This window comes from Corvus moneduloides, chromosome Z (genome assembly GCF_009650955.1).
Source record: "Corvus moneduloides isolate bCorMon1 chromosome Z, bCorMon1.pri, whole genome shotgun sequence".
NCBI lineage: Eukaryota > Metazoa > Chordata > Aves > Passeriformes > Corvidae > Corvus > Corvus moneduloides.
Window position 1 is genome coordinate 63,659,050 of NC_045511.1, and position 14,559 is coordinate 63,673,608.

The 14,559-nt window shown below is 37.8% G+C and overlaps 1 protein-coding gene across 1 annotated transcript in view; it reads left to right on the forward strand.

Annotated features, from left to right (window-relative positions):
* The window catches only part of GLDC (glycine decarboxylase), a 37,973-nt gene that overhangs the window by 9,376 nt on the left and 14,038 nt on the right, over positions 1–14,559 (forward strand). The window contains exons 3-13 of the mRNA XM_032097234.1: positions 636–771; positions 4,752–4,916; positions 7,802–7,879; positions 8,429–8,576; positions 8,800–8,996; positions 10,198–10,294; positions 11,277–11,382; positions 12,428–12,567; positions 13,322–13,402; positions 13,887–13,984; positions 14,435–14,519. Coding sequence (XP_031953125.1) covers positions 636–771; positions 4,752–4,916; positions 7,802–7,879; positions 8,429–8,576; positions 8,800–8,996; positions 10,198–10,294; positions 11,277–11,382; positions 12,428–12,567; positions 13,322–13,402; positions 13,887–13,984; positions 14,435–14,519 — 1,331 coding nt within the window. The remainder of the gene's footprint in view (positions 1–635; positions 772–4,751; positions 4,917–7,801; positions 7,880–8,428; positions 8,577–8,799; positions 8,997–10,197; positions 10,295–11,276; positions 11,383–12,427; positions 12,568–13,321; positions 13,403–13,886; positions 13,985–14,434; positions 14,520–14,559) is intronic.

Consider the following 14,559-nt stretch of genomic DNA (forward strand, 5'->3'; position numbering starts at 1 on the left):
AATTTCTTCATCTAGAAATACTCTTATTAACACCTTTTTTTTTTTTTAATAAACTCGTGAAGCATGCTAAAATTGAATTAAAAGAACTGTTCTGTTTTATCAGCAGTTTAGGGAAAATGTGAGAAAATACAGTTCTATAATACTAAGAAATTACTCCTGGGTGCTTGCTGTAAAAACAGTTTGTGAAAACATGACTCTGTTAGAAACACTAAATGACAGCTGTGGATGGCAATGGCTTCAACCAGTGTAGATTCTGCAAGATTCAGCTAATACAAAGTGCCTCCTGAGGTATGTTTTAATGGCATGTGCAAGATGGGTTGAATGTACATAGTGTTACCACAAGAAGGGCACCTTCTGCCTACAGCTGGTTCTTTCACTATTCTTTTCACATGCTTTGGAACCCTTTTATTATTCAGGTGTTGCATTTTCCAGAATTCTGGCAGAATTTAAACTTTCTCAGAATATTTTACCACTTTATCTTTGCTATTTTTGGCTTGCACTTTATTCTGCTACTGTTTATACTTGCACCACCAATGTTTGGGGGTTTTTTTACACTGGGATAGAAGACATTTCAGTTAAAAACTGTTATTGTTACATGTAGCTGTAGCATTCTGACAAAATTTCTTTCCAATTAGGTGAAAATGAAATCCTTGAAACTCTGTACAACATTGCAAGCAAGAACAAGGTATGGCGGTCCTATATAGGCATGGGTTATTACAACTGCTCAGTGCCTCAGCCCATCGCACGCAACTTGTTGGAGAATGCAGGATGGTAATGTACCACATTTTATTGTTAAATGTATATGTATAAGTACGCATTTGAAGTTTGTCCCACAAACCTTTTTTTTTTTTTTTTTTTTTTTTTACTAAGGCTTTAATATATTTGGTAATGATGTGTATCCTACTGTGTAGGGACTGTGTTCATGCTTAAGCTAGAAATTTACTTTCTGTAAAATGTGCCACTGATTCTGTGACTTCTATTTACAGCTCCTATGTATTATGAACTAATACAAGATTACATGTTTGCTTTAAGGAAGTATACAGACTTACCTCCTAAATGAAAGTAATTCTTTCCTAACTTCTGCCTAAATTAAAAACAGTTCCCTCCTCCACTGGTGTATGCTATTTGGGTGGAGGTAGTTAAATACTGTGCAATACAATGATCATGATTTTCTGATGAGGAAGTAAGAAATTTTGAAAATTCTAAAGGCTATTCTCTTAGTATCTCTTTCCTCTTTTTTTTTTTTTAAAACCAGAGACCTTAAAGAGTTTGAATGTTTATCCATAAAGTGAGTTCCTGTCTTGTCTGATGAAATAATTCTCTGGTGAAGAGCAGTGATATTAAACTATCATAATAAGATAATACATTTATGAAAAGGCTGAGAATATTGTACTTGGTTCTGATGATCCAGCTGACTTCAGTTTCTAAAGAACTGTAACTCAGAAATGTTGCAACAGGAAAAGCTAAATTTCATGTTGAGTCTCAGTTTCCAACAGACTGAATGTCACTGGTACCTGGCATTTTCTCATTTAGTTTACAAGTTCCCCTGTCACTAGTAAGATCCTCCTTTTATACTGTATTAAAATGGCAACTGTCATCTTTATTATTGGGTAATTTTTATTTGGTAAAATAGGCATTTAAAAATTTTATATAATAAAAAAGCCCAAAGATCAAAAAAAACCACAATCAACCAAAGGATCATATTACTCAGTGCAAAAAGTCATTGTTACTTATATGTTACGTATTTTTTATACTTTGGGTTGCCATAAATGGGCCTACGTATCTGTAGACCACTAAGTCTTATTTATTTTTAGATTTGTTGGCTCTGTTTGCATCACTGGTGGAAAAGTTGCATTGTTTGGAGTCAAAGAAGAGATGAAGTATACCTATGCAAAGTTTTATTTGGCCTTATCCTCATTCACTTTTTGCAACATATGCAATCTAAATATTCAGTACAGTACCAGGAAACAAATGATCAGTTGATAGAGGCAAAAATAAGAACAGTTAGAAAGTAAGTGGAACAAAATGAACTGCAGCTTATCACTATATAACTTTTCAATCCTGAAAAGTTATGTAGAGTTAATGAAACAACTGAGAGTTCATCCAGAAATCTCATCTTGCACTGTCCAGTGAAGTCAAACTAGATGGCTAAAAGCTAAACTATTAGGTGGCTAAAGTGAAGGCTAAAATGTTTGTTGGAGGGAAAGTATGTGTGTGTGTGCATGTGTGCTAAAACAACTACACAAGCTTTATGGAAGCTGTTTAAGACTTCTCCTTACATCTGCTGAGTGTGTAACACTTCCCATGCTGACACACTTCACATTGCAGCTCCAAGGGACATGCTGCAAGCTCAGGCTTATTGCTTCAGATCTTTTCTGTCTCCCTTACACAACTTGTTTCTCTTTGCTTGGCATTTGTTAGAGCAACTAAAAGTCTTCAAAGTTCAACTTATTTGATTCCTTTGCCCTCAGACATTAAATATGTAAGAATACACACCTGTACCAAGGAAGCCTACAGTCTTCACATGTCTAGTGTAAATTATTAAACTTGTTAGGTAGTGACACTCAAAATACAATGAAAGCATTACATTCTGAAAATAGCTACATACTCTGCAATAATTACTTTTAGAGAGTCTGTTTTTAAATGAGTTTAAAAAGTTAGTTACCATGTAGTATAGATTCAGGCAGAACACAGAATACAGACTAAAGCCAGATATTTTATTTGGAGAAACTGTGGAGAAGTAGAATAAATTAAAATATATAGATGCTTAGAAAATGCCAAAAAACCCTTTTGAAAGAAGTGTTTAACTAAGTGTTCTTAAGTTATAATAGGTGTCTTTACTTGTAGAACTTTTAAGCTTCATACACTGTAGCTTAAAGTACTGCTTGTAGCAGTACTGGAATTCAAGATTTCTTGGTTGATTTTTTTCCTGTCCTTCTGAAATTGATTTGGTTTAGTTCAACTGTGTTCACCACTCAAAACTATAACATCAAAATCAAAGGCCTTCATTAATTCTGTTTTGTAATATAGTGGACTTTCCCAATTATGTGCATAGGATTTCTCTAATGCATTTCAATTAACCTCAATGTTTTAATTCTTGTTAGTCTAATTCTAGTTCCTTCCTCAAGTTAAAATACAAAAAACAGCCCTTAAATGAAAGAAAATGAGAAAGCACGATTGTAAACTGTAGGTACAGAGGAGTTTCTTCTACTAATCAAGAAAAGTCATTACTTGTGCAAAGGCATTTGGAATAATTCTTTTTATTGGTGAGAACTGAGAGGGCAGGGGGACCATACAGAAAACAAATCTTAATTCTCCCAGACTGAAAGTTTATCTGGCAAACCAAACACTGGGTTTAGCTGCTATGGAGAAAAACACCCCTACTATTGGGATTAGCAAGGTTGCATGCAGCCTGGGACATGGTCTCACTTGTGAACTACGTAGTCATATGATGATAATTAGTTTAGTTCTAGAATTGGCCAAAAATGAGAAAAAACCTACAGGTTTTGGGAAAATCATCAATATTTATGTACTCGATACATACCTATTGCTTTCTGTTACTGTGCTGAATAGTGTATATGAGTAATTTGAGCAGATGTATAACTTAATTAGCCAGTACATACATTAGCATTATATATTACACTTTGAGTTCACATATTAAGTATGTCCTTCTTCTTGCTCTTGCATTACCTTCAGGACTTTTTTCCTAGTTTGTCTCTCACATTACTATTTTGTTGCTCCTCTCACCTTGCTTGATACCAGGTTCTCCAGCTTGTTTTTTAAAAATCTTTGGCTTTTACCTTCTATTGACTTTTTGAGCTCCCAAATACTTTAGTCTTTCTGGAAAGCTTATACCTTCACTTCGTTTCTCAAAATTCTAAGGCTTACTACTGCCCTTTCAGGGAAGAAAACTGCTGTTTTCTTCTATCACTAGAAAACAGAGGCCACAAGTGTTCCCACTTACCACTTGTTTCTGGCTGCTACTCTAAATTCAATCTGGCGTAAAGTGTGTCCTGAACTACTGTGGAATCCAGTGGCCAAATTTCCAGCAGTGAGAGGAGAGTCTGACTTCTATTTTTGCCTTTCATCCCTGGACCCATGCTGCTTTGTTTTCGGGACTGTTATAATAGAGAGTTTCCCTTATATTCTTGTGTTTTTGAAGGAGTTCCTTATCTTGCCACTACTGTTTTGTTCGCCAAATGACAACAGATAAGACTTATATCAATCTGACTTCTCTCAACTGGAAACTGTCATTTCACAAGAAGTTACATATTTCTGAGCTTGATTCTGTGAAATGCCAAGTGCCTTTCCTCCTAGAAGGGTGGAGACAACTTTACAAGTAAAGGGCTTCAGAAACAGTGTTGAAAAATCATGGCAACACCTAGATATGATTGAACAAAATATACTCAACAAAAATATTCAACTTCTTTAAATATTGTGACTTGATTTAATTCTTCCACACTCAGCATCTACTTACTCTGTCCCTTCTCCATAACGGCCTCACACTTTGGCTTTAAAAGTAACTTCTCTTTTCAAAATGGAGAAACAGAATTCTTGTCCTGTAAAAAGCCAAGTCAACACCAGAAGATAAAAATTAAGGCATTTAAAAATAACCGTTTTCTAACAAATTTCCATATTAATGAATTACACTTTACTATTTCTTTTTTCTCTGATATAGTTCAGTTATATATTGTCATAATTTTGTTACACATTTCTTTTCCTAGACCTAAACTCAGAACTTTTTTTTACAGGGTTACCCAGTATACCCCTTACCAGCCTGAGGTGTCCCAGGGCAGGCTGGAGAGCCTCCTAAATTACCAGACTATGGTGTGTGATATCACAGGAATGGATGTGGCTAACGCATCTTTGCTGGATGAAGGGACAGCTGCTGCAGAAGCCATGCAGTTATGTCACAGGTACTGTGTTTAAATCTGTGGTTAAATCACAGCAGAAAGTAATTTTGGAATTTGAAGGCATCTATCCACGTGTAGGCAATGAGTTGAAGTTGAGTGTGGCCTTCTTGGTGTGAGCAGATCACTGAACAGCTAGAGTCCGTGTTGCCATGCCCCCAGAGAAGTTCCTAGTGTTGATGTAAATGTTTAACTCAGACATATAAGGCCTTCAGAAACCTAAGGACCTAAAGAGAGGACTGGAGAAATTCTAGAGGAAGGAGGACTTACCCTTGTTGGAGGGGGGTCAGGCTACAGAGCACTTAAGCAAACTGGACTTACTCAGGTCCTGATGTGCTGCTGGTGTGGCTGCTGAGGGAGCCTCCTGATACCAATCCGAGGCTGCCCTTGATTGTCTCTGAACAACCACAGTGATTGGGAGAGGTGCCTCAGCAAGGGAGCAAAGCAAATGACACTCCTGTCTCTAGGAAGAGCAGGAATGAAGATGCAGGGAACTACCAGCCAGTCAGCCTCACCTCAGTGCCTCAGCAATGATGGAACAACTGCTAGCTCTGGAAGCCATTTCCAGACATATGAAGGACAAGAGGGGATAAGGAGTCATGAGCATGAATTAACACAGGGGCAGGTCATGTTTGACCAGCCTGATGACTTTCTACAGTTGTGTGGCTGCCTTGGGAGGGGAGAGGAGTGGGTCTCCCTTAAATCTCCACAGAGAAACCAAAAATTACAGGCTGGATGAGGTGGGAGTGAGATAGATGGAAACTGTCTGAATGTTGGCCCATGGGGTGCTGGTCAGTGACATGAACTCTAGGTGGAGGACAGTTGTTATACCCCAGGGGCAACACTGGGTCCAGTTGAGGATCTGCATGATGGGGCAGACTGTATCCTCAGCAAACTTGCTGATGATCCAAAACTTGGAGGATCAGCTGATAGACCAGTGGGTCACAGGGACTTCCAGAGGGACTAGGACAGGCTGGAGAAAATGGGCTGACAGGAACTCTATGAAGGTCAACAAGGGGAAGTGTGAAGTCCTGTACCTGGGGAGAAGGAAGCCCAGGCATATGGGGTACATGATGGGGTCTGGCAGGCTGGAAAGCAGCTTTGCTGGAAAGGCCTTTTTGGGGTTTGGGTGTCACCAGATTGAACACAATCAGGCAGTGTGTACTTACTTGTGGCCAATAGGCTGACAATCTCCTGGGCTGCACTGGGAGGAGTGTTGCCGGGAGGCCAGGGAGGGATCCCTCCCTCTCACCCTGGTGAGTCCCCATCCCACAGTGCTGTGCCCGCCTCTGGGCTCCCCAGTACAACAGAGACATGGACATACTGGAAAGAGTCTAGCTGCCATGCCTAGGGCACCAGCCCAGCTACTGGCACCAGCACAGATATGAGGGCCTATATTGGTTGATGTGCTGCTCCAATTGCTGGCACTGAAGTCCACTCACTCCAGTCACTTCAGCTGCTGCACTATGGAAATGTGGATCCTTCATGGTCTGACTCCAGTGGCACTCAGCCAGCCATACACACACAACACAGAATACAGAGTCTCCTTACCCATGAAAAGAATCAGAAAGTCATTTAACAAGAAGAGTGGACAGACTTCACTAGTTAGGTGCAAGTGCTTCAGCAACCAACTATTTATATGTGACTGTCCCAGTTTATCTCCTTATTCCTCTATTTTGTTGTGCTTGTTGCTTGCAGAATCACTTAGCTGTATTATTTTTCCCCTAAACATCTCATAATAAGAGATGTTTGCAATCCTCAAATGCTCTTCTCATGCATACCATGATGTCTACTTGCCAAGTGGGGAATAGCACCCAGTGTGCCTGTTTGGGTTAATTGATTAACTACAGTTCCCACCTGCCAGGTGGTCTCTTTGCTCCTCTGCACTTGTGGAGATGGGTCTCTGTTGGGCTGATTTTTTTCCCTGGGGAGCAGCAGGAACAGAGTGTTACTTGGGCTCCTCCACCAGCCATTGCCTCTCTGCAGGGGGTGCAGAGGACCTTTTATCACATACTCTAACAGACTGTGGCCCGAGTCTCTTGTGTCCATGAAAGTTGAAGATGTGCATTATCTTTTTCCATTAGTGATTAAAAGAAGCTTTAAAAAATGGTGGCATACATCTTTCTAAGTTGCTAAAAGTGAAACTCTTACTGGTGTATCCAAATGTGCTTTCATGGATGTCTGTTGTAGGGCCATGTGAAAGGGATCTGCAAATCAAATTAAATACATGAGATGATTGAAGGTCACTGCAGAACTGTGTATCAGGAAGGTGATTACACAGCAGAGAGTGTGTAATCATAGTTTTGTGTGTGTAAAAATAGTTTTCTAAGTATTCACTAGTTCAAAGTCTCAGTATGATGTAAAATTCTGCTTACCAGAGAAAGCTAGGGAATGGTCTTACCAGAATCATAGAATGGTTTGGGTTGGAAGGGACCCTAAAGATCAGCTAGTTCTATCCCCACTGCTATGTGCACGGACCCATCTTCTTCATCTCCCTTTACCTACTTAGATGGCTCATATTTTTTTCATCCAGGGCAACACTGAAAAATCTGTATTAAAGACCACAGTTGTATTCCTTTAAAAAAGTATGTGTGTGTGGACCCATTCCCATGGCTTTTGAAATTACCGACCTGCCTGTTCTCTTTCATAATCTGTTTAAATGTATGAGTCTCATTTGAGTGTCTGAAATGATCTTTCTTAATGTAAATGTGAAAGAAATGTCATTTAATCTTACACTTAATCTGGTTATAATGTATATATAATAATATATATATAATATCTTCAACTGCCTTTTTACATAGGAAAACTCACTTCTAGAAAATAAGCTAATTTTATTTCCAAGGGAAACCATATATTATTGATATGTAAGCCTTTTTTCTTTTTTTTGACAGACACAACAAAAGGAGAAAATTCTATGTAGATGCCCGATGCCACCCTCAAACTATAGCAGTGGTCCAAACTAGAGCAAAGTAATGTTTTCCTCCATTTTTAACCATATATTTTCCCTTACGCTGAATCATTTTCCATCTGTGCCTTTTTGCCATATACCTAACATTTCTGGCCTGTGCTTTCTTTGCAAACTAAAAGCAGAAATCTGTTATCATTTGGCATCACTTCAAGTTCAAATACAACTGCAAAGAAATTAAAGCTGTTTAAAAAGAGACTAAACATATGATAAAAAGAAAATATTTACTTTTTCCTTAAATTGTTGCACAAATATATACATTTGACTGTTGAATTCAGTCTTGTCTTTTTTTTTTCTTTTACTAACAAGCAAGTGTCTTAAGCATTCTCTGTTTGCTTTGCTCTGTATTTCTGATGGTGATATTGAATGCAATTTTTCTTCAGTACTATATACAATGATGTGAAACTTTCTCAACATTTAGTGCTGAAAAGCATGTTCAACTCTCTGTATATTAAAGAAGAGAGTCATATATGAGTCCATGAAAACATCTTATTGTCACCCCAAGGTTGGAAGTGGTTTGACTATTTTGCCTTCTGTGTATTTTTGTTTCCAGTTACACAGGTGTTATTACTGAGCTCAAATTACCCCATGAGATGGATTTCAGTGGAAATGATGTCAGTGGAGTTTTATTTCAGTATCCAGACACTGAAGGGAAGATTGAAGACTTCTCTGAACTTGTTGAAAGAGCTCACCAGAATGGGGTAAAGTAAATTTTATTGGTCATACAGATACTAATCTGATGCATCAAACAGCCAATGAGTTATCATCTCACCTACATGCAATTGATAACCATAACAACCATTGAACTTCAGCTCTGTGCAAGTCATATGTAACTGTTTGAAATTAAATTTAAAAACCTAGCTCCCACATAAACACCATTCCTTCAGAAGAGAGCCTGACTGCTTTGTGCATTTCTGTTCTCAGACTCTCGCCTGCTGTGCTACTGACCTTCTGGCGCTCTGTATTCTGAAGCCTCCTGGGGAGTTTGGGGCAGATGTTGTCCTGGGTAACTCCCAGAGGTTTGGCGTCCCGCTGTGCTATGGGGGACCCCACGCAGCTTTCTTTGCTGTCAAGGAAAATCTAGTGAGAATGATGCCGGGCAGAATGGTGGGTGTCACAAGGTAAGGGGTCCCTCTGCCATTAAGTGAAGATTGAAATCATAGTCTTGGAATCCTTAAGGTTGGAAAGGACCTTCAAGATCATAAAGTCCAGGTGTCAACCTACCACAATGTTCACCACTAAACTGTGTCCTCTAGTGCCACACCCACACATCTTTTGAACACTTCCATGGTTGGTGATGCCATCACTTCCCTGGGCAGCCTGTTCCAGTGCTTTAGAACCCTTTCTTTGAAAAACTTTTACCTAATATCCAATCAGAAGTTTCCCCTCAGAGATCTTAGTAATACATAAAAAACCACAAAAGAACACACTATGACTATCTTGTGCAGCCTTTGAGAACAATAGTTGACCATGGTGTTGTACTGAGCACCCTTTTTTCTTGAAAATTCTGAGAATAAAAGTTGCCTTCAGTTTTGAGGAAGCAAGCTCCAAGAATTCCATTTGTGTGGAACTGTCTATAGTGCTTGTGGCAATGTGGGATGAAGAGATAACCAAAAGCAGAGTGGATTCATTGTGATGGCAGGAGGCTTTGCAAGCTAACTTACTCCACTTTGTACTGTTAGACCTTTATCAGTGAATCTTAAAAAACATCAAATGGCAAGAAGTAGAAAATTCAGTGAACCTCCAAAATAATCTAGAAGGAACTTAATCAAGTTCAAATTTTAGTCATGCTTAAACAAAGCAGAGAAATAGTGTACAAAATCTTGCCTCTAATAGTTGCTGTTGGTGATGTACTGTGTATTTTGACAAGATGTCTAACTAGTAATAATTGAAATGCAAATCATTGTCACTAGAAAGACTGTGTATCTTTGGCACAGAAGTTATCCAGAAGTACTTCAGTAACCAAAATAACTAAAACATTCACAGTTATCAATAAGTTTAGGAATATTTAATTTATATTATTACTCAGTTAAAGTAATTGCAATAATCTGTGTCATTTTAAGGCAAATACCAAATTCTCCTGTAGTATGCTTAGAAATTTCGCTGTGTGGTCTGTTGACCAGCCATGATATAAACAGAAATCTAGAAGTGCTTTAGTCTTGCTCTGTTTGGTATTGCAACTGTCCCAACTTCTGCTTTGTTCTCTCCAGCACCCTTCTGTCTCTGAGGATAACTAGTTTCAGGTTAGCATGCATAAAGCCCTATGTCACAAATAACTATAATTTTAAAGTAACAGAAGCAACATTTTCACTTGTGACTTAGAGATGCAAGTGGAAAGGAAGTGTACCGGCTTGCTTTGCAAACACGAGAGCAGCATATCAGGAGGGATAAAGCAACCAGCAACATCTGCACAGCACAGGTAACTTATGCTTTATTTTCAGCGCTAGAAAGGAACAAGTTGAACAGTGAGTTAGCTTTACTTTTGAGAGATTTTAGTAGAAAAATGGAGGACATAGATATATTCTGGTCTTTGTTCATTTGTTTTGAGCCCTTTGAATAATGGTCTGCTTGAAAAGAGAGTATTACTATGTGTTTCCTTACTGTAGTCCTCAATTCTTGCAGTGTCATGAATCTGTCTGTCTTGTAGCATGAACACCACTGAGTAGTGCTGTGTTTGTTATAAATGAGACAGAACTCTTAATAAAATAGAAGGGAATTCCAATAGCCTGAAATTCCCCACTCAAGGCAGAAGAAATAAATTTTTAAATTCTTAAACTAATTATTCAAATTGTCACAACTTATGTTTTTGTCAATGTGCTTTGATGCAAGAATGTTACATCACCAAGGAGATATCTTTACAGGAAAATTCCACGATTAAGTAAATAAGTATCCAGAATAGTTATCTTCACCATACCTCCACAGATCTCCAGACAGACAGGGTCATAACTTTTTTTGCTCCTATCGTTGCCTTCCTCCTGCTCTTAATGTTGTGCCAGATTTTGAGGAGAGATTATTATTATTGTTCTTGACACAAGTTTAATTACTTAGTATTCAGGAGATACTCTGTAGGTTTTTTGTACTGATCCTAAACAATGGGTTCCTGTGAGACTAACTTGACTTGAAAGTCTTCAAATGTCTTTGTTGCAATAGTTGAATTTAAGTATGTGTTAATTGCTAAAACAGTTACATTTCAAAGGGGATTGAATTAATAATCGGTGCTTACAGTTTCATGAAAGTATTTTGCCTTTCCCTCCTTTTATTTTGTAGGCAACACATAATCAGCTATAACATCAGCTCAGGATACATGGTTGTCTCTGGGTGCTAAAGAAACATTTCACTAAACTTACATGAAATAGTTTCTGCTAACAATAACAATGTCCTAAACTGTGTTTGGATCCTAGGCTCTTCTGGCTAATATGTCAGCAATGTTTGGTATATACCATGGATCTGATGGACTAAGGCATATTGCAAAACGAGTACACAACGCTACTCTAATCTTGGCTGAAGGTGCGTGCTTAACATTTACAGAAACTGTTCCAAGATCCTTACCCCTTAAATAATACATCTTAAATAAACTTACAGGGTGGGGGCAGGGGTGTCCATCTGATGTGTGTTCTCTCGACTTGGGAGAGACATTTTAATATAAAATATACAGCTGATGTTTTTTGTGTAGTTCTGATAATGACATTAAAGAATTAGATGTCTGTGATAAGAACTTGGAGGCATTACCTCTGTTTCCTTGGGAAACTAACAGAAGTCTACAGAGCTAGTCTCCAGATGGTAGTGTTGAACTGCTGTTTGCCAGCTTCTACTTCTTTTGATGGACCATCCTAGTTTACACACAGAAATCTGCACAGAGTATTAATAACATAGCAAAGGAAGGTAATAAATTACATTAAAGCAATAGAAACATTTCAGTTAAACTGGGTGGAGTATCATACCTGCTACGAACATTGAAATCACAAAGGTTAACAGCTAAAGAATAGCACAGAATCTAGCAGAAGTTAATGATTGCATCTGGAGTACGTGGTCTGGTAGGTTTTTTTTCATTGATACAACTATCACTGCTGTCAGAGCTATACAAAACTGGAATGCTTGGAACTAAGGGATTATTGTAAGAAACATCCATACTTTATTTGCCAGTTTAGCCAGAAGACCTCTTGCTACTACAAAAAACCCTATGACTCCAAACTTTGTTATGGCAAGCTCTGTGACAGTTAATATCCGTTAATATCTTTCTTATTATTTTGTCCTTACTGCATTCATATACCAATTCTGCTACTGTATATATGACAGATTTGATGTATCAGACTGACTTTCCCTAGACTCAGTCTGCATTATTAATTAGGTTTGAATATGATTTAGTTGCATTTCATACACAGTGACATTTCACTAAAAAGCTGGTGATTTTGCTGCTCTTTACACAAGGGGCATATTTTGCTTTTTTATGTAAAAGCATTTACTTATGAGATAGATGGTATTGTTCTGCAGCTACTGCCTGAGCAAACAATATAGTGTGCATATAATAGAATTAACTTACTGTTTTTTATAGGTCTCAGGCGAGCTGGTCATAAACTACATCATGATCTGTTCTTTGATACCTTGACGATCACGTGTGGATGCCCAGTCAAAGAGGTTTTGGACAGGGCAGCTCTTAGAAAGATAAATTTTCGGATTTATAGTGATGGCAGAGTAAGCAACTTTCTAACCCTTTGATAAATTCAGAAATTTTGTAGTATGGCATTTTCTTCATTAAGTTTCTAATCATTACATGTGCTAAACGGAACAAAATGATTTAAGATCTTGTAATTTGCTCAGATATATTAGTCAATTGTAAAGATAATATAAAGAATGAACTTAAGTGAGGCACTGAACTTCCAGAAATAATAATTGTATTTTCATTTTATGCCTTTTAACAGGAATATGTAATTTTCTCCTGTTAAATATGGCACTGAAGGGGAGAGATTCAAAAATTTAATGATGAAATACAAGGTGACATCCAGAATTCAGGTCTTATGACAGTGTTTGAAGACAGACTGAAATCTAAACCACATTTTGGTAGGCATGAAGGAGTCTTCACGAAGTGTAGTATGTTCTGTAAATTGGAATGGGGGGAAGGGGTGTCACAGGAAAATGGGCAATTTTCCCATTAAGTAGGAAACACTTAGAAACATTAGGAAGGCGATCATGAGTCTCAGTTTCTGAGCCATCTGGCTTGGATAGTTTGGGAGGGTAAAGGGAGGAATTGGAAAGTGTTACATAAAGAAAATAAATTTATATATCATAAATGCCTATAAATATGTATGTTTACATATTGTTGGGTAGACAGATTTCCCCCCCCACCCCCCCCGCCTTGTGTTTCTGGAAAGTTTTTCTTGACCAAAACAAATGTACTATGTCTTTAAAGTTAACAGCTTTGAGTAATTGGTAGTGCTTTTATCCACAGCTTGGAGTATCACTTGATGAAACTGTAAATGAGAAAGATCTAGATGACATATTATGGATTTTTGGTTGCGAGTCTTCTTCTGTAAGTACATAATAGGTCATGTGGGTTACATTATCTGAATGTTTCCAGAGTTTAATGAAAGCCAAAACTGGTCTTGTGTAGTGGGTGTCTATATGATGACCATTTGTTAAATATTAAGAATTTCATATCTTCTCTTAAATAAAGAGGTAGTGTTAAATAAAGGATTTATGTAATGCCATTTTCCGGTTGCAACACTTAGTTCTTTCGGTCAGCTTGGACACCTTGCATTTAGGCTATTTCTTCTTTTGTGATGGTTAGGACATGGGGTCAGTGATTTCTTTCTCACTGGAATTTTTGTTGCATGTCACTAGCATTTAGCAGCAATACCTACAAGATGAGGACTACTGAGATATCTGTACCCAGTTTTAATATAATACTGTTGTCATGCTAGATATATGCAGATACATATGCTAGTAAAATTGGGGGGGGTTTACCTTGAAAGCTGACTAAAAAAAGCTTGACTCTCTATTTCTTTGTGTCGAAGGAGCTAATTGCTGAGGGTATGGGCGAGGAAACCAAAGGCATCCTTAGCACCCCATTTAAGAGAACTTCCAAATTCTTGACACACCAGGTTTTCAACAGGTTTGTGAAACTGCTGTATGTTTGCTATTTTTATGGAATCTGAAATATCTCCCTTCAATACTAGCAGTGGAGTCTGTTAAGGACAGTTTTGTACCTGGATTCATACAGTGATTTGTTACTCTGAAATAAAATGTTGAGTAGCATTTTTAGTTATCTTTCTCATTTTAAATGAGCAGAGCAATACTCATGACTGTTAATCTGCTGTATTGTACAACCTATTATTTGAGGACATGGTATCCTTATATTCTGTATTTTCTGATAGTGCTACTGAGATAATAATAAGCATTTTTAATCCATGTTGCTATTAGCAAGCTTAGAGTGCCTGTTTGGAAAGAACTACTTAGTATATATTAATAACTGTCATCAGTCTTCCTTTTTGTGTTCTTTTCCTATGTTAGCAGCTGGTATAGCTGATCTGCTTGCCTTACCACTGTGTTTTGTGTTCTCCAGCTATCACTCTGAGACAAATATAGTGCGGTACATGAAAAGATTGGAAAACAAAGATATTTCTCTTGTTCACAGCATGATTCCCTTGGTAGGTATTTACCAAAAAGACAAAAAATTATATACTTACA